Genomic DNA, 21,527 nt, shown 5'->3' on the forward strand with positions numbered 1-21,527 from the left:
AGATAGGGCATCAGCACATCCTTACACTGTGTGTCTCCCCTGAGGCTTTGGCTGGCAGGTCCCATGCTGTTCCTCTCAACTGGGGAAAAGGAAACATGTAGCAGGGGCTTGTCTGAGATAAATTAGAGTAGGAGGGACGCCCCGGTCCGTTGAGGCTGCCTGGCAGCTGCAGTACAAGCGCTCCCCCCTCTGATATTATAACTCAGCACTATCCACCCCACATGACTATTGGCAGTTCCTACTGTATATTTAGAATAGCATCCATCAGCTCCCCACCCCACATAACATATCCCAAATTCCCTAATGTATCCCTAATTCATTCTGTAGCAGTCGTCTCTTTCAACGCACAAATAAATAACATAGTGATAAGTGTCAGTGGAGCTCTAGAGGGCCCAGTGGGCCATTTCACGGTGAGAGTATTGGCAGCTTTTACAACTGTACGTTTAAAAGCATGTTCAGGAGACATTCATCATCCTAGTGTACTAAATAATCGTCATTTTACAAAAAATAAATAAAGCTATATTTGTAAATGTTTATCAAAGAGCTATAGCCCTGTTCTTCTGTTGCAGACATTTAAATGCACATGCAGCGAAACAGATAACATTACTAGAGAAGTGCAATTACTGAACAATAACTCTTTTGAACTGGTTCTTTTTAGTGCATCAAAAGCATGCACTATATATTTTTTTGCTTCACTTAAAAGGAACAGCAGTCACGATTCATGATTTTATCACAATTCTTATTCATGTTGGTTTTATTATAATTCACTTTGCCTGTAAAATTTTGCCTTACAGGGTAGCAAAATATAAAAGAAAAAAAATGACAGATCATTTAGGCCAAAGTAGGGGTGGGCAATACAATATAATATACAAATTAAATAAATAGTGATTTCATTTTTTTCAGCTACCGTATTTAACAGTAGCATTCAATTTCTCTAACAAGAAACAATAATTTTACAGCATTTATTAATCTTAGTTGCTGTTAATTTCTATATTTACAAATACATGATTAAAATCAAAAGTTGTATCTTTTAACAATAGTTAATGCACTGTATAACAAACAATAAACATAAACAAACAATTGTATTTTTATTAGCTAACATTAGCAAAGCTTAATAAATTACTGTATGTAAAAATATATTTCTCATAGTTCATGTTAACTAATGCATTAACTAATGTTAACAGTTGAGACCTTATTATAAAGTGTTACCCATTCAAGTAAGAAATTGAATAAACAAATAACTTCACAATATAAATGACACATTGATTCTTATTAAAGCTACTGAAGTTATTCAGTGAAGAGCAATAAGTGATTTTCTATTTGTCTTTTTTTGATCAACATTAATGACAAGCGGCAGCAGCTGTATTAAGCTGCTGTCACTTTAAGACCTCATGCACAGATCTAATATACAGACATGCATCAGATTTTCTCCCAACTGTTTACGTTCAAAATTCAGGATCTTTTGTTATCTTATTTAACACATGGGAAAACACAAATGCTCTCTCTTCGGCTCTGACACACTGAAGAAGGACTGAGAGCCGAAACTTTTTGGTTTTCCTACATGTTAAATAAAATAACAAAAGATTTCGAATTTTGAGTGCAAATCATAACTGAGTTCTTGATGTAATTAAAAAGATACACGCACAAAAACAAGACACTATATTAGACGAGAGAGCACTGTGTAAACGACCTTGTTGAATATATATATATATACACACATATATAATTTTAATTAATAAAAAAAAAAAAAATCAATAATGTTTTTTGAAATCATCTAATTTGGCAATCCCTCTTCATCCTCCTCACTATTCAGGATATCTGTCAGGTAATAGAGATGCAGTGCCTTTAATTGTTTAAAAATTATATTCTTGCAGCCTTGCAAATCCAATCAGTCCATATTTCTGTGTGTATAAGAACCTTCACTTATTTCTCATTGGACAGAATCTTTTTAGCAGTGCACATTTGGATCACCCATTTGCTGTATATTTTAACGCTGGATCTTTTATGGCACCTTGCCAATATACTTTAATTTACTCTTGCCTTCTTTGAAGTGGCACACTGTTTAACATTCTCTGGCTTAATAAGGTTTCTGTATAACCTGTGCTCTGAAGAACAAACTCAACTGGCACAAAACAGGTCTCACTCTAACTGTCATCAGGCATGGAGTCGGACTTGAGTCACGTAGCACACAGAGCTATGACATTGACTCACAGTAATTAAGACACTCTGTCATGTAGAGACAAACTCCCATTCTGTATTCATCATGGCATAGCAGAGATGAACCCAAACAGAGGAGTTCAGCTGCCAAGGTTTGGGATCTTCATTTATCTGGAAGTTTAATTGTCTGGATGCACTTCCTCCAGTCATTAACCACAAACGCTAAAACTTGGGTGAGAGGGGTTGACTGAGTTTTCCCCTCCACCGCTGGAGCTTTAATTAAAGGAGTAGAATGGGCTGGACTGGGTGCAAGGAAGTAGTAATTGGCCCTAGAGGCATTGTGTGCTGTTATAGAGTCAGTGTAATCACACTCTTGTACAGTGCTTCATATTACACTATCTGATTCACAAACCCTTGGCCCTGTTACAAACATCTAGATGGCTACGTTCCATCTGTTGGATGATATAATGGTAAATGGCAGGTTGGCAAAAGATTGATATATTGATTTAAAACTAGGAACAAAGTGGTATATACAAAATGTTGTAAATGCCATACTTGACTCATGCATGTGATAAGGATAAAGAGCGTCTTAGGGTTAAGCCTTGTTCCCTTCTCAGGGAGCTAGGTTTCGAGGGAACCCAACGCTGCATCAGATGCTGATGCTATGGGGACTTTAATAGGACAGCCAATAGCCTAGAGCAGTGTTTTCTAAATCCACAGTACTAAGTCCAACATAATAAGCTGATCCAGGCAACAAATGAGATATAGAGTCGCATGCAGCAACTCTACATATCTTCACACCAGCTTCTAGTAAGTGCTAAACCGAAGGAAGTGTGCGAGAAAAAATCCTCAGCTTTTATGTATACAGCCTTAATGAGCTGGAGAGGGCGACAGATAAGAGAATGGATCGCTAACCACGATACAGTCCACCTCTGCTCTGTCAAAGGCCCCGCACTGACCTTTGACTAGCCTGAGAATGGGCACTAACCCATTCACAAGGAAGCATAGCCCTGCTTTAATCCCCAATATGATGAATTCAGTGAGGTTTTTAGATGAGAGAGTGGACCGCTTTCTGCAACTTAGTCCAACTCAACACTCATCTTCCAAGCTTTACTGTAAAAAAAGAGAGTATACTTGATCCAACCCATTCAGAGAGGAGCAAGTAGCCTCTTTTTTTTAAACCAATCTGATAAATCACCCAGCCTCACAGGGGGTGTGTTAACATTTGAACATAAAAACAAATCGCATAATTTCACAGCGACTAGACGTTTTTCCCATCGAAGAATCACCCTCAGGCATTACCTTGCATAAGGGCATCCGACCAGCACGGAAGGTCTTAACGTGTTACTGTCTTTTCTCGAGGCAAAGTATTTTTTGATTAAATGCAATACATTTGAATATGTAGTCTCTCATTATTTCATCTGACTCCATAAATGAAAAGGTTTTAATGATATCTGTGCATTATTAAATGTGAGCGAATGTTTGACTATTCCTTTTAACTCTTTAATGAAAATAATGCCAAAGTCGGTTAGAATAATCAAATGTAACAATTTATTATGTCAGGTAAATGTATCATGACAATTTCATAATCAATTCAAAGATAATCGATACAAATCATCAAATGCTCTGGAATAGAGAGAAGATGCAAACCCAACATTAAGATATACATGAGGCTGAGAGGTCTCACTCTCAGCCTCACGGGCTAATCTGAGGTACAGAAAGGCCCCGAATCCCCTGCTGCATTTCATTATATAGTCAGGACCTCTTTCACTTGGAAACATCTTTTAACAATGGAAATTTGCATTCAGAAGTTACACCTTTTAGGGGGGTAGGAAACCATTTGTCAAGAGACCAACTTCCTTTGTGTGTCAGTTATCCCTAAACTCTTAAAAACCTTATTACCTTTTGTTTTACTTATTTGGAAATTAGACATTTGTACCAGTCGCAATGAGACATTTCAAATGATACTAAATATGTATAATATTCAGTGTTAATCATTCACATTAAACCATATATTCTTGGGCGAGTCCTTGGTGATCTTCGCATTGGGGTAGAAGGAGAGGGGGATGAGGGAAAGAGATGTAGATTGGGATGACTCTGAGGTGAGACTGTCGTCTCAATAGTGCACAAGGAGGAGTTCAAATGTTAATTTCCAGAGAGGTCCTTTGTCCTCTCAGGGTCTGGTCGCTCTTCAACCAGACTGTCCGGCATCTCCTAATTTCTCAATTCTTACAGCACTCTACCCCAGTAAGAGAGCAGGCCACCTCATTTCACCATGGCCATCACAAAAATACTTCGAGTCAGGTTTTGGCTTCCTACTGGTGCAGCGCCTCTGTCCCCTACTCCTTGGCAGCCACACTCTCCTTCTGACCTTCCCTCCAGGAACTAGTTCCTGGCGTAGGGTCAGAGGGGCCAGAAGGAGCCTGGACCCGATAAGGAGTACATTTCCTGAAGGCAGTGGACTGCCTTCTTGCCTGTCTGAACTTTTCCACCATAGTCTCAACGCCAGTTCCGAAGTCCCCTGGTGCATCAAAGAAAAAATTCTTATCCTTCTCCCCTATGCCCGATAAGTTCAGCCACAGATGCATCTTTGTCGCCAACCATAGCAGCCAAAGGGCGGCCAATGGCATGGGCCGTTTGCTTAGTGGCACAGAGGACTAGATCTGTGGCTGCACACAATCACATGAGACAATCCTTCAACTCTTCTACTCATCTCTTCTACTCAGGGCTAGCCGGAATAGACCGCAGAGTGGGCTTCCAGATTGGGCATGAGAGCCACGGAGCTAGTGGTAACTCCTCCGCCAGCTCCCTACAATTGTAGTCATAACTCTACCTCAGCAGACGTGGGGTCTTAACCGTGAGGTGCAGACGCTACGTTACCATCTCTCGTGAAGATAGCGAAGCAGCGAGACAGAGTGGGTCCAAATCTTTGACGAGTGCCTCAGACACAGGTCGGGTCTGATATTAGTGGTTTCTGGTCTTGGGTAATTTAGAATAAATGTGCTTTTACCGAATGGATCCGAGAAGACAACTATGCCAACTTCCCTTTAGGCATTTAACAATATTTTATTACTTAAAACAAATACATATTAAATAATTATATGACAACGTTAATATCTCATTTTTGGGGGAAATGCACGTAGAATAGAAACAAACATTTGTAACAGATATAAGATCCTTCAGGAAATGCAACAGGTTGCTGGATTACACTGCGTCATCATGCAGGATTTTTCTTTTTGCGTTCGCTTGTGCTGAGGTAAATATCATGATATTACCATGATTATGGCTATGAAAATATAGTCTTTACGTGGCAGAAAACGACCAAATAGTAAATAAAATAACTAAAATACAATTTCTAAACAGATACTTAATATCTGGAAAAACTCTCCACCTGTAGCTGGTGTGTGGTGAGCGCACTGGCGTCGTTGTATTGCGGCTGCCGTCGCATCATCCAAGAATGCTGCACACTGGTTGAGGAGAGACCCCAACATGATTGTAAAGTGCTTTGTGTGTACAGTAGTACTTATGAAAAGTGCTATATAAATACCTCATTCATTCATTCATACTTTTTTATTTTTAAAGTTACATTTTTGGGGGGTAATTTTGCCTTTTATTTGACAGTGTGCGGAGAGACATCCTGATTTTTTCCATAAAAATAGTTATTCTGACATGGGTTAAAACAATTAATTAAAAAAAAAAATTCATTGTCATATTTTTGGAGAATTTTGCCTTTATTTGACAGTTTGATGAGAGACAGGAAGAGATACGATGCACTGTTGCACAAAATATATGTGTGCTAGCCTCAAGGCTATCCTCAGACAAGAAATTTATTCTTAATAAAAAAAAGACAGCGTAAGCAGGGCTTCCAGATTCCACAGGAGTGAGATATTTAGTCTTCATAGAAAATACAACAGTTTAGACTCTGGAAGTCTCCCTAATTAGCCTTTTGTGACGTTCATGTTTATTTAGCTATCCACACAGCTCTAGGCAGAACGTAGCACCAAAACACACACAGTATTTTTCTTGTCAGCCTTAATAATTTTTGAATCAGGCCTGCAGCTGAAAAGATTTTACTTGTTTTATAGTAAGGCTCGCCATGCTTATGGGAGAACTTCAAGTAGCAGCATTACGGATTCTCACAGGATTGTGCATGGCACTGCTCTGAGATCTTTCCCAACCATCTGATCAGATCAGGCCATTACATTTTTCTGCTTATCAAAGTACAGTACTCAAACGCACGCTCACAACTCAGTCCTGATGCCTTTAAGTGCAAGTTTGTTGCGAAGAAGAGCATGGGTTGTCTCCCCAAACACAAGCTTTGATTAGCCTGTTTGTGCAATCCTGAGCACTTTTAATAGGGGCTGTTACAGGTCGGCCGTTTGGTGTACTTATAACATTGAATCTCTGCCCACACACAAGATCCATTGCCCCAAAGGGGGCCTCATCCACTCTTTACTCATCTCTTCTCTGATTAGACTCATACTTATGGAAGCTTTCTTTCAGATACTTTAAACACAGAGAAATAGGAATAACACTATGTGTTTTACAGCCTTGCCCGTGGCACCAAATGATCTCTGACTCTTTAATCATGGCTAAATGCTGTCAGAAGGCCCGCAGTGAGAGACTGTCTGCGGCAAATCTGAAACTAAACGCAGAAGAGACGGGCCGAGATAATGGGCTTTAGGAGGAAATGTGCTGAGGCGTCTCGCTGTGGGGGGAAAAGAGGCTTTGAGTCTTCAATGGCAACATTTTGTGCTGCTTCTGAGCACCAGAGAAAAAGACTTCTGCAAATTAAGCTCTGTCTAGATTTCCACTTTATTTGTCCTCCTCCGCAATGATTCAGAATGGCTGCTGATGATGAGGCCGGGCGGACTCTGAGCCAACGCGGAGTGGATTTGCCGTGTTGAATGGGAGGGAAACTGTTTGCATCCCAGTATGAGGCTTCTTTGAAAGTGAAGCGCTCACTTTGGGGCTGATGGGGAGTTGACGAGGTCCGGGGGCCGGTGAGAGAGGCAAACAGTGGATGTCTTGTGTTTTTCTGCTCTTTTTCTCTCATCAGCGTGGGAGAACTGAGAGGAGCTTGATGAGTGCTGATTGACTGCGAGCGGAGCAGACGATGAGCGGCTCATCCATCTTCGCTGACCTCCTGCAGGTTTCCTGGCTTTAATGTGCCCTGGTCATTTGTGTGGTGTGAGAGCTCAGTCGACAGGAGAACTCATCCATGGCGGATTTACTCAAATCAATAACGTGCCTCCTGCCCTCTGTGAGCTACTTAATGCGGCCTACATCGTACCTCCTGAGAAAGACTCGCCACAGTGGCAGGATGTTCCATGACCCCCCTCTGTGCCAAGCTGTCTTCTCTAAGTGCTGATCATCCACCTCATGTTTGTCTAGCATAGACAACGGATGCTGGTGTCCAACAACACACAGTCTTCATTAGGGCTTTATCCACTTTCAAAACAGCTTTCGATAAAGATAAATGCCTGGTAGCTTAGTAGTTAAATATGGACTGGTTTGTGAGGTTAAAAGGACTGTATGCTTGAAACAATTGAATGAAACCATCATCTAAATGACATACATGTACTCTACCACTCAAAAAGTTTGGGATCAGTGAGTTTTTTAACTTATGTTTTTGAAAAAAGTCTTTGATGCTCACTAAGGCTGCAGTTATTTGATTAAAAATACAGAAAAAAAATAGTAATGTGAAATGTTATTGTAATTTCAAATAGCTGTTCTATTTTAATTTCTTTTAAAATGTAATTTATGTCTGTGATGGAATGAATGGGTGTATTTTCAGCCTTCATTCCTCCAGTCTTCAGTGTCACATGATCCTTCAGAAATCACTCTAATTCTAATAATTGATTTGATGCTCAAGAAACATTTCTTTTTGTTATCAATGTTGAAAACTATTGTGCTGCTTAATACTTTTGTGGAAACTGTGATGCATGAATATAGAGTTTAAAAGAATAGAAATCTTTTGAAACATTGTAAATGCCTTTACTGTCATTTTTAAGTCCTTGCTGATTAAAATTTGTAATTTCTTTCAAAAACAAATCTTAATGACCTCAAACTTTTGAACAGTAGTGTACAGTATCGAAATGATGCAGAATGTTAGTTAGAAGTTAGCACTGATTTTTAGGTGAGGGAAACCCCAAGACCTCTCAGAATCACATAAAATATCTCCAGATGCATGCAGTAACATTTATGCAAGAATGTACAAAATCTGTCTATAGTGGGTTTGGCCCTATTTATGCTAGCTAATGCCTTACGCCAGAATGACTGAGTCAGTGTTTTATAGCATCTCTGGGTCACTTTAGGTGCTTTTGCAAGATTAGCTCTTTGCAATTTCACCCATTTTATTGATAGCGTTTGCAGTAGCTCATTGATAATTTAAAGAGAATATATGAGGGGATGTAAATAATCTATGCTTCAGCTAATCCCCACTCAAAGTGGGATTCACTTGCATTGAAAAAACACTGTACAAACCTGTATACTTCAGCATATGTTCTGTAATAAAATGATATGACTTCACAAATCTTGTGTATTGGCAATTCCAGGATTACAGTTCACCGGTTCACAACCTGTTGCTCAGAATTTAAGTCATACTGATCAACGAGAGTTTCCACCCTTAACTCTAACTGGAGGATGGTGGCAATTTAGTTGGCTGGTGTAAAAAAGCATCCTTTCTTCTTCTTTGTGTATCAGGTTGTGAAAGTGGCCACTGGGGGCCCCACTGCAGCAATCGCTGTCAGTGCAAGAATGGGGCACTGTGTAACCCCATCACAGGAGCCTGTGTCTGCACAGACGGCTACCAAGGCTGGCGCTGTGAGGATCAATGTGAGCCTGGCTACTATGGCAAGGGCTGCCAGCTGCAATGTCAATGCCTCAACGGTGCCACCTGCCACCACGAGACAGGGGAATGCATATGTGCACCAGGCTACATGGGCCCCATGTGAGTACCAGATAAAAAACAGGTTGTCAATATAGAGATATGAAGGTCGATATGTCTTTCCTGAAATATATTCTTTATATAGAGGAGACAAGGTCAAGTTGTAACTCTAGTGAAAAGGGTAGGTTTATTTTTGAAAGTCAATTTCTGTATAGGCCCATACCTCTTGACTGCAAAATAGCTATTCAACCTTTCCTCCATCATTGCCAAGGAAACACACATGAACCTTTTATGACCTTTTGTTTTGTCACAATGGGAACCTGCCATTAAATAGTCAGTTTTTCAGCTAAATAAACAGTAAAACAGTCATGGTGCAAAACATTTGAAATAAGGCAAAAATATACAAGATAACGTACAAAAATATAATTCATGAAAAGATTCCAAAATACATTAACGTTCAAAAGTTAATAAGATTTTAGTTTTTTATTTAAGAAATGTATATTTTTATTTAGCAATTGATCAAAAGTGACAGTAAAGATTTATAATGTTTCAAAAAAATGAAATGCTGTTTTTTCTTTCTGTTCATCAAAGAATCTTAAAAACAATGTTTTCAGTTTCCATAAAAATATTAAGTAGCACAATTGTTTTCAACGTTGATAATAATAAGAAATGATATGCAAATAATGATATTAGAATGATTTCTGAAGGATCATGTGTCACTGAAGACTGGAGTAATGGCTGATTAAAATTCAGCTTTGCCATCACAGAAATAAATTAAATGTTAAAATATATTAAAATAATAATAATAAAAAAACTATTATTACATTTTAGAGAGCATTAATTATTACTATTATATTATTTTACAGTGTAATAATATTGCACAATATTACTGTTTTTAATATCATTTTGATAAAATAAATTCTGCTTTCCTGAGCATATTAAGAGACTTCTTTCAAAAACATAAAATCTTACCGACCCCAAACTTTTGAACTAAAGTGTGTCATTTTTTTTTTTTTTTTAAACATTTTTTTTTTTTTATTCATTAAATATCAATTGTTTTGGGGCAACAGAAATTGTAATTGATAAAATGTTTAAAATTATAACAAAAAAATGAGAACATGTCCCAATAAAATATGTCAAAATAATAGTAAACCCTTTGCTAGAATGTGTGCTACTGTAGTTAATTCACCTATTTATCCAAAATTCATTGGAAAAATGTTAACAGATATTGCAGTTTGGAGGATACAATTTGAACTAGGTGTTTGAAACCAAAAAAGAAAGAGATTTTGAACCCGAAACCTTCTAGGTACCCCATGTGACAACTAGTCAGTCTCCCATACTGATCTACATTTGATGTACTTATTATATGTCTATATTCATTGTTAGCATAGTGGAAATGCTATGAAGTACTTGTGAGGGTACTTTAAAAAAAATGTGTTTTTTTTTTTTTTTAAGTATTTGTTCTGAAGTCTTTGAACATTCTTGTGTTTTATGTTGCAATCCTTTGCAATGGCTGCCTGAGTTTCATGTTTTTGCTCTTGTGGTTCGGCAGCTGTGGAGAGCGCTGTCCCTCTGGAAGTCACGGCCCACAGTGCGAGCAGCGCTGCCCCTGTCAAAATGGAGGAACCTGCCATCACATCACTGGAGAATGCTCCTGCCCTGCTGGATGGACGGTAAGATTCTGCACTCAGAGGGACCGAAAGGGTGGAGAAGTGAGGGACAAAGAGAAAGTGACAGAGAGAATAAATGATAGAAAAGAAACAGAGAGGAATAAAGATGAGGAGACAGATGATAAGGAATGAGGGGCAGGGAGTGAAGGAGAATAAAAGGGCAAGATACTGAAACGACGAAGAAGTGAGTCACACTTGAAAGTAAGAAAGGAGAAGAGGGAGTAATTAGGAGAAAGGCAGGGTTAAGTGAATGGAGGGAAGGTGAAAGAGTATAAAAGGTAAATGAAGAAGGGGTGGAGGAGAATCTGAATGTAGATACTTGCACAATCCTAAAAGGGGAAGAAATGACACTAATCTGAGTCTCGCAGAGCGGCTGAAGTCTGCTGAGTCTTATTATTGCTCTTTTTGCATCATCGTATATTCGTAAAGAGGACACATCAAAAACACAAGTTTTCTTTCTCTTCTGAAAAGAGTTTAATGCGCTACAGTATGTACTAGACATACTCTAATATTCACAAAGCAGTTCATTCAAAACGTTTATTGAAACTAAACTGCAAAAATTGGCCATTCAGACATTAACCTCAGAACTGTGAGTACAGTAGCATACTGAATACATACAGTATCAGCGCCTATTCAGTGATGTAAGGAACCTCGGTCTGTACCTTTAATGGTCTTAAAGGTACAGTAGCATAGACTGGATCAGATAGGAGGTAAGTGTAAGTGATTATGCAAATCTTTCAGCTTTAACTGACATAAGTGGCTACAGATATATTGAATATGGCCTCTTTTATAGGGCCACACATACTGTGTTTTTCTATAATTCTATACATTTCTTTCTTTGTATGATTTTATATATGATTGTTTATCTTTATGGATGATTCTATATACTGTGTGTTCACTCAAAATCATTTATTCCCTCGCGTATTCCAAATCTCAATGACTCAAGAAATGTTATTTTGAAAGTTTGTTATTTTAAGTTTAAAGAATGTATTGGCTACTCGTTTCATAAAATAAAAGTGAATGTGCTTTCAAGCTCCAAAATGACAAAAAAAAAAAAAACTAAAACTATAAAGTTTTAATAATTGTTCTAATCCTATTAGAATATCAAATGTCACACAACTACAACATTAATGACACATATGAATAATATTGTTTGAATCACTTTAAGATTTTTTTTTATTTTATTTTTTTTCAGCTGATGAACAATAAAACATTGACAGCCAGTCAGAATCCACCCGAAGAGCTCATTTAAAGGCACAAATGACAACTGCAGTGTGCTTATAATAAACAGAACATTATCTTGTGTTGGTATGGACGCCAACATAGATATCATTATGATTATTTTTCTTGGTTTGAAAGGGGAAGATTGTGAGTAATAAGTGAATAATAATGACTAAGGCATTTCTCTCTTTGAAAGAAAGAAAGTCATGTGGGTTTGAAGTGGGAGTAAATGCTATTTTTTTTATTGTAAGTGAATCGTTCCTTTAAATGAGTCCATCTTCAGTGGTCATTCTGAATGGACTTGATCTGATTCTCAAATGTGAATTTTCTCTGCTCTCTTACTCGACAGGGCTCTGTGTGCGCCCAGCCATGCCCATTCGGCAAGTATGGGATCAATTGCAGCAGGGAATGCTCGTGCCGCAATAGAGGACTGTGTGACCACATCACAGGACAGTGCCAGTGTATGGCTGGATACAGTGGCCACAGGTAAAACAGATACCCAATTAGTGAAAATAAGTTCTGATCTTATTTCTGTTATTATTCCTCTGTCTTTAAAAAAAAACTACCACAAAAGCAGTTTGTTTCCTAGCATGCACAATTTGGGTCTGAATAATTGATTAATTGGTTGTTTTTTTTTTACTGCTCTGTGTTTGTATTCCCTATGTCCACTGATCCCACTCCAAGATCTGCACTGGTCTAAGTTTCTGCCCATTAATTACCAGTAATGGAGTTTTATTAGGATCCAATTGAAATAGCTCAGTGCCTTCATTTCACTGTGTCTTCTGCAGCAGCTTAGGGTTTATTAGCGCACTAAAGTGATTGTCTGCAGAATGAAAACACTTTTAGGACAGACAGTTCTTATCCTCTAATATTTAACAAAATTGCCCTCATTCATTTGGTCTGTGACAGGTGAATTAGCCCAGCAGGAATAATCTCAGATTGCGTTAGTACCCCCTCCTCCCTTCCCCCAAGCCCTTCTCAAACCCGTCTCTTCTGATGCAAACGACGCTGGTGTAATTTCAACATGAAACATACCTAGTCCGTTTTATAATTTAATTGAGCTATTTATCTGTCTCCTAATGGCTTCTTTGGACACTCAAGATTGATGTTCTGCCAGGATTGTATATTGAAGATCTTGTGGAAGTCGTTGTTCCTTAAGTCACTTTGCTATTCAACAAAGAGAATGAGCCCGGGTCTAATTGTATTCACGGTAATTAATGACTGCAGTTTTAGTTTCCTGTCGCCCCATAGGCAAAGCCAAGGGGCTGATGAACCTGAGGTACCAAAGAAGATGCCCAGAGCATTGACCCTTGACCCTTAGATTAGAATAACTTTGTAGTCTACTAATTCTGCTTGTGTTATTCTGACAGGCTCCTTTTTCTTCCAGAGCTGCTCTGAGTAACGAAAAATGTGTACAAAACATTGGGCTTTTCTTTCCTCTGTAAAGTGTCGGAAATGTTCCCAGGTGCCAGGAAGAGTGTCCGGTTGGCACCTATGGACCCCAGTGTGCCCTCCACTGTGACTGTCAGAATGGGGCCAAGTGTTACCACATCAACGGAGCGTGTTTGTGTGATACAGGATTCAAAGGGCCTCACTGCCAGGACAGGTTCTGTCCACCAGGCCTATATGGTCTCATCTGTGACAAATACTGTCCCTGTAACTCCACTAACACACTCAGGTAAGACACGCTACCTCACGTCAACAGGCTGCAGTAGAATGATAACTGGTGAACTGACAAGAAACAATGGACTAGGGATGCGTATTTGTACCATAATTGGTAAAGCCAATATGGGATGTTTAATTTCGCATGACCTATTTTTCCATTTAGATTACCTTTACCATAATCGAATGCTTACTTCCAGTTAATGTTTTAAAATAGAATAATTTGATAACACTATTAAATGTAATCTTCAGCAAATCTAAAAATAAATATCCATTTTAATTTTGTATGTTATGATGTTGTGATGCCTAAATTTATTTCTAGTATTTAAATTAATTTAAGTTTTTAGTGCTTTGTTTTTTTATTTATTATTATTTAGACAAAATAGTAAAGAATTTTAATATCGGCTATAATTTGAAAATAATTTTCGGCTTGAATTATGCAGTAAATGAATTAGTGTAGTGCTGGTGCATCCCTACAATGCCCTTGATTTTCTTGCAAAGAATTTTTGTTTTGTTTCAATATCATTTGTCAGTGGCAAAATTCCACAGTTAAACAGCAAACTCACTCTTAACAACACTCAAAGGGATAGTTCACCCAAAAATGAAAATTAATTTACTCAATCTGTATGAGTTTCTTTCTTCAGTTGAACACAAAAGAAGATATTTTAAAGAATGTTGGTAACCAGACAGTTGACGGTAGTCATTGACTTCCATACTATTTTTTTTCCTACTATGTAAGTCAATGGCTACCGTCAACTGTCTGGTTACCAACATTCTTTAAAATATCTTCTTTTGTGTTCAACAGAAGAAAGAAGCTCATACAGGTTTGTAACAACTTGAGGGTGAGTAAATGATGACGGAATATTCATTTTTGCATGAACTATCCCTTAACATAACAATTCAGCTAAGTTATTTCACACAAAGAATGCATCTTTGTTGAGTCTCTTACGGTTAAACCGAACCTTCAGTCCTACACTCATCACTTTTCCAGCCAACTCCTCTCGAGTTAACCTCTGGAGCCATGGGTGAGTAAAGAGCTCCATTTGAGTCCATTTGACTTCATTTGACTTGCAAGTAAAAATTTGAACACCTTTCAACAGTAGCATAGCACTTGCTCTTAATCGCGACCTGTGCTTCATTCATTATTTCTTAGCCTCGTTCCTGGCTAATGCAATGTTAATGCCTGGTATGGGTAGATTAAGCCCTGAGACACTGGGGCTCATTACTACATGAAGGAGAGAAAGGACATCCCATTTATCTGAGTGGAGCTCCCAGACACAAGGATGGATGAACTCAATGGTTTTAGTTTTCAGATTTGGCTCCCTTGTTCTGGAAACCAAAGTGTTTCTGTTTAGATGCCATATACACAGCGTGTCTTTAGGCATATTTGTACCTAAATGTCTATTTGTCTTTCTCTTTTTCAGCTGCCACCCCCTGACAGGTGAATGCTCGTGTACAGCAGGATGGACGGGTCTATACTGCAATGAGACCTGTCCCCCGGGTTACTATGGAGAAGGATGTAGTGTACCCTGCCAGTGTGCTAATGGAGCAGACTGCCACGGTCTCACTGGGGCCTGTATCTGTGCCCCAGGCTACACAGTGAGTCCATGTTTATCATTTATCATTGTCTACACTCATTAAACACTAGTAAATCTTGCCATGCTGAAATATTGTCACATGAAATTGACTGCTGAGCATTGACGATTACAGCTGCTAATGTTTTGAATTAAAGGATTGTATTTTTTCAATTTCCATTCCTATACATCTGACATTAACATCACTCAAACCACTCATTAGTGAAGTAAACACCAATATGTCTTGGACAATGGCTATAGACCGCCTACCAACCTGTCAATCAACCACTGCACTAAATAAAAGGATTTTAATTGTTGATTACATATGGCTTCAAATGAAAATACTCATCTGATCTGATTCTTTTTGTAAAACAGATATATTTTTGTATATATATGATTAATTAATCTCAGTTAAGCCACCCAATGAGAATCCTGAACAAAACATCAATTTGTTAAGTTAAAATTAAACATTTGTGTTTAAACATTTAATTTTATTTTATATTGCGCTTTTAAAACTATGCAGTAACGTGCAGTTTATATTCCCAAAAATCAGTGACCCTCTCGTCAAAATCAGATCACAAGTGGTCACAGGATACACATTTGGGACACAGGTGCAAACAGCAATGTGTCTTGGCTCACCACTTGTGATATACCAAGTCTAAATAGGGCCATATGACATATGAAGGTGGCAAAATTCATAATTACATAATAAAGGTTTATGATTGTGGATTTTAAGTGAAAATTGGAAGCACCGTTCAGAGAACATTTCTAGTCAGCACTTTCCTTGATCTTTCTTTGAAAAGTTTTTGTGCCTTCATACTTAAAGCAGAAGTGTCAGCGAATACAGTTTATTGCTTTGAAAATGATTTCTATAGTGGTCTCTCTCTCACACACACACACACAAACACATCACCTCCTGCTGGGAACAAGGTGAGAGTCTCTAAGATCAGTAATGCTACTTTCACAATGCTCGTGTCTTATTAATCAGCAGTGTTACACTTAACAAGACCTTGTCAAACTCAGAAAGAAGCGTTAGATACATGGACTCCAAAACAGAGTGGGATTTCTAGACAAGATTTTATATGACATAAATAACTAAATGTTTTGTTATCCAGTTGGTCGCACAAGGCACAAAATCTGCCCGGCTCAGTGCTCTCTGATGAACAAAGGTGTTGCTAAAATGAAAGCAATAAGATGCAAGGAAAGAGCATGAGAAAAACAGATAGACAGACATGATCATGTGAGTTATCTCTGAATTTATTTTACAGAGATGTTAAAATAGATGGATGGCTCATTTCATTACTGAATGTGTCATACAGTCATAGTATTTTTTATAGTAAACTTGTAAAACGTTTTTTACATACTGTCTTATAAAATTAAATTGTTTGAAAATATTTATATTTAGTACAGTTCAATGTATATTTCAAGTACCGTATAAAAATTAATTCCTAAATAGAAACATTATAGTATACTTAAAGTGCAAAAATAATATATAAATAGTAAACTATAAGTATAATGTTAAGTTCACTTAAAGAAAACTTACAAGTATACTTGCAGTATAACACTACTAAACTAGTAGTTTACTGATAGTACACTTCAAATTGAACTTTCATAAACTAAAAAAATCTTCACTTGTTATATAGGTGCACTAGAAACGAAAAATGTATTTGTAAACTAGTTGTGTACTCAGTTTACTATTGCTACATTTAAAGTATACTTAAAAGTATACCTTTATATACTAAAAAAAAGGTCCAATTTAGTCCCTAGAAGTATTGAAATAGTACACTTTCAAGTATGCTACGAGTACATTGATATTAATATACTTACTACATAAAGTATACTTAAAATATACTTGAACTTTACATAATTATACTTAAAATTACCTTGAACTATGCTTATTTTTTAATTGTAATACTATTTCACAATATTACTGCTTTACTTTAAATGCAGCCTTAGTGAGCATAAGAGACTTTCAAAAACATTTTTAAAAAGTCCTGCAGACCCCAACCTTTTAAATGGTATCTATAGTTACTTTTTTTTAGCTTGCATTGTTGGTTACTACATTTTCAGTAGCTTCACTTTATGTTTTAAGTATATAGCATATAGCATGGAAAGCTACAGTTTCAAGTATAGTCCCCACCACTGAACTGATTTCACTCTTGCTGCATTCAGAAATAATGAAAATGTTGCAAAGCAGGTAAAATAAAGACAGCGCCGCAGGTAAAGACTGGAACGGAGGGGATGATTAAGAAAAACTCAGTACCAGAGGCTGTAGCCAACTCCTGCCTTGGCCTGTTGCTGTGTCCTGTGGCAGAGCTACTACAGCGATTTGAACTAGCAGGCGGAGGCACAGACTGTATCTTCATTTTCACCACCTGCTCTTTGTGTTAGATTTGAGGGGCCTGCTGCCAGTTCTATTAAACTCTGCTCGAGGAGCTTTGGCCAAGGCATCTGACCGAGATGCAATGGAATTGGGAAACAATACTCTATTTCCAGGCCAGCTGTTCCATTTGGACCTATAGAACAGCAGAGGTTAACAATTTGACTGCAGTCCGGTTGAAAATAAGAGAGGTAATGGCCACCAAAACTCTCATTCGTAGAGCTCTGAGAGAGTGATATTTATAGGGGTGGGAAAGGAACATATATGCTTGTGCTGCTGGTACTGCAGAGAATGGAGGTGGGTAAACGAGGGAACAAATGTGCTGGTAGTACTACGATGAAAGCACACATGCCACGTTCATATGTGCTTTCATGACACTTCACTTGAATGCATAGATGCAATGGTATGATTTTTAATGCTTAAAATAATAGATGCTAAAAAAAAATAGGGGGCCTAATTACACAGAAAAAAAATCAAAATAAAAAAAAATAGGACAATTCCAACTTTGCTAGGGCAATCGGGAGCTTCTGAATCAGATGTGTATGAATGACCTCTAGTGAAGCTTTTGCCATTTAGCTTTTTGTCAAAATTATTTTATATTATATTAGAGTCAGGGAGTGGTGGCTGCGGTACTAAAGCACACAACAAAGGAGATATATTCAAGGAAACTTTTAATATAATAATCCAAACAATAAACAGAAGTATTAACAAAGAGAGAAACATACCACATACTCACTGACATAAAATAAAGCTAGAGAAAGAACAGACAGAAACTGAGGACTTAAATATATGAGGGCAAACAGAGCTGATGAGATAATTAATGACACACCTGAACTGAACTAACACAATCAATTAGAAACCAAACAGGGAGAGGACGGAGGAGAACTGAACCAATTAAATGAGAATAACAAGTAAATTTAAACAAGAAAAAAAACGTGACATAAAACACAAACATGTTCAAAAACAAACATAAAATGTGACTATTATATTATATTATATTTTGTCATGTTGTTATCCAGCATGATTTGAGAATTGTTCAAAAAGTATCTGCATAAGTTGGAGATGATTGTAATAAGTGAGCGAGCGAGATAAATGATGACTGATTGACAGAGAGGGGAGAAACAAAACCTATATATAGAGAGTGGCATATCTTATCTGCGTCAAAAAGTATCTTTGTAAGTAGGCTATGTATATTTATACATCCTAAAAAATATAATTTTTTCATATAATAAATTGAATCCCAGACTTTTGGACCCCACTGAATATGAAAATGTACCAATCAAAGTTTGAAGACATTTCTAGCTCTTTGAATGTACTACTGATCTATGCTAATAGATATGCATACAGTATGTCCTGCTTTAGCCTGCTTTTAGAGGAGTTTAGTCACCCAGTTGAGTAAGTGCTCTCGGTCCTGTGTCAGTGTAATCTGGAGCATTCATGGGTCTCAATAAATCCCTGTGGTCATTTGTGAGCCAGAGACTCTTTTACCTCCAACCCATTCACCAGTAAATTGCAGGTCTGCTGAAAAGTCGAACAAACTAACTTTCTCGTCCCATATTCGGCTGCCTGCACCGATAGTTTTAAGTCTTTTTCTGCTGAACAGAACTGCCATTGTTAGCAGTCTGCTTGCTGTCACTTTTGAACGGAACAAAGATAACTGCACGTAGATTGATGAAAAATTAATCCACAGATGTAAGCTTTTCATGTGGGGAGTGGATGGACGAGCAAAGCAGATGGAGAGGTAGAATATTTGAAATGGGGAATACAATGGGGGAATGTGGGAGAGAGCGAGAACGAAAAAAGAGAGAGCATACAAGAAAGAAAAGAGTGGGAGTAAGAGGAAATATTGGAGATGATTGTATCAAAGTGAGCGAGCGAGATAAATGATGACTGATTGAAAGAAAGGGGAGAAACAAAACATATATAGAGAGAGCGAGAGACAGTCCCTCTTGGAGCCCATGACGCCCTGTGGCATATCTTATATTGCCTTCCTCTTAGACCTAGTTCCAGATGATAATGAGAGAGCGGGTCCTTTGCTGCTCAATCCCCGGCACCGGGGAGACGGAGGCAGGAGGCGCACGGCACACTGCCATTACCCCACTAATTGGGAGTCTAAATCATTTTGTCAGCTGTCAGTCAGAGCCAGGGATGAGGCAAGAAGACACCGGTGATGACCGACGCTGGGATACAGGCGACTCCCCTGCTGAGCCTGGTAAAGCGCAGAGATTGTGCTGGTGTTGTTTGGCTGGGGAACAGGGTTTAAGAACACAGTGTCTGTCAGTCATCAGCAATGGTTTTCTGGGGGATGGATGGAGGTGCCGAGGGCCAGGGGCTGTCAGCTCATTAATGCAGCTGGGGAAAGCGGTCCTTTAGCATTGAGGTCTGTGTGATAGCAATAAGGACACAAGCTACACACGGACTAAAGGTTTTCTGCTGTGCAAATGTGCTCTCTACCTTTCTACTCGCTTGAAACTGGATCTAACTCACATGCTGCCTTGTTGTAGAGAATGTTTTGCAGGAAATTTCCTGTTGGAAGTTTTACGGAATCCTCAGATGGGATTTAGAGTCACACTTCACAACACATTTCTCATGTTACAGTGTTAAGTTACATAAGTACAGAATAATTCTAAGAACTAGAATCTTACCTTTTCTGAGAGAAATGTATGCCTGCCTGAGCAAAACTCACTGTTGTGATGCTAGGGTGCTAGTGGTTGCCAGGGCATTGCAATGTATGTAGTCATTGAAATCTTTTGGGTGGTTTTGCACATTTGTATCCATTTGTAGGGTGTTTTGGGTGGTTGCCAAGGCATTGCTAGGGGTTTGCTAAGGTGGGTGCCGTGCAATTTGGGGCGTCATACATGTGCGGGACAAGTTAAGACATGTATGAGCAATAGTGATTATTTGAAAATGTAATATGTACATTATAATGTACTTTATTTATTTGTATAAATGTATATTTAGTGTGTAGTTCAACAACTCTGCTGTGTGTGTTTTTCAGGGAGATGACTGTTCCCAAACCTGCCCACCGGGACTATACGGTACTAACTGCACTTCCACCTGCCACTGCCACAACCAGGCATCCTGCTTACCAATCGATGGCTCCTGCATCTGTAAAGAAGGTACGGCATAATGTGCTCTCCTTCTTTTATTCTTATTCCCTCATTTCTCTTATACAAATGAATAGTTGGAAAACCATCCAAGATTGTGGGTTTACATCCAACCTGAAAACAAGACTATAGATTGACCTGTTCAAATAAATCCATATGCAATCAATTTATGCAATCAAATAGTAAGGAACAATTTTAATCTTTACAATTGATTATTCTAGGACTAATTAATCATTTTCCAATTCCCTCTAAAACAGATGCCAATGTTTAGAGAATTAACCCTGTCTATAAATTGAAATTCGGCATGCCTAGCAAGCCCATTATACTCCATACACTTTCTGGACATCACACATCAGACAATCCCAAAAAATAGTATATAATGTACCCATCCGTTCTCCATATATCCATCTCTGTCATTATGAAAAAAACTGGTGTTTCAGTATCAAAGAATCCAAAGTCCCTCCTGGTCACTTTCAAAGGATGCATAACAACTTAGCACTTACATACACATATGGCCTTTTTAGGCTATAAAAGCATAAAAAATGTGGTGTGAATCCACAAGAGCCTTGTGAGCACTCAGCGTTTGGCTGACCGCAGCTAACCGTACCTGCGGGACGGCCCTCAGTTGTTGCATAAACATGGACTTGTCCGGAAAGGCTTACCAAAAGAATATTCGCTCAGGTCCCTTTAGTTTAGGAGGAAGCTCATTAGAGACAGTACCTTTAAAATCCTCAGCCCATTCATAATGCAGAACCCCAGTGTGCTACACAACTTCTCTGCCTATCTCACTCTGCTCTTATGTTGACCTCAAACCATGCATATATTCCACTCATTGACTGCTTTGCAGTGTGAGCCGAGGGAGACAAG

General features: G+C 38.3%; 1 protein-coding gene across 2 annotated transcripts in view; it reads left to right on the plus strand.

Annotated features, from left to right (window-relative positions):
* The window catches only part of megf11 (multiple EGF-like-domains 11), a 115,921-nt gene that overhangs the window by 67,436 nt on the left and 26,958 nt on the right, over positions 1 to 21,527 (plus strand). For both annotated transcript variants that reach the window (XM_084123948.1, XM_084123949.1), the window contains 6 exons: positions 8,863 to 9,109; positions 10,599 to 10,719; positions 12,287 to 12,423; positions 13,403 to 13,615; positions 15,024 to 15,198; positions 20,552 to 20,672. In XM_084123948.1, coding sequence (XP_083980074.1) covers positions 8,863 to 9,109; positions 10,599 to 10,719; positions 12,287 to 12,423; positions 13,403 to 13,615; positions 15,024 to 15,198; positions 20,552 to 20,672 — 1,014 coding nt within the window. The remainder of the gene's footprint in view (positions 1 to 8,862; positions 9,110 to 10,598; positions 10,720 to 12,286; positions 12,424 to 13,402; positions 13,616 to 15,023; positions 15,199 to 20,551; positions 20,673 to 21,527) is intronic.

Source organism: Abramis brama, assembly GCF_963993115.1.
Source record: "Abramis brama genome assembly, chromosome: 9".
NCBI lineage: Eukaryota > Metazoa > Chordata > Actinopteri > Cypriniformes > Leuciscidae > Abramis > Abramis brama.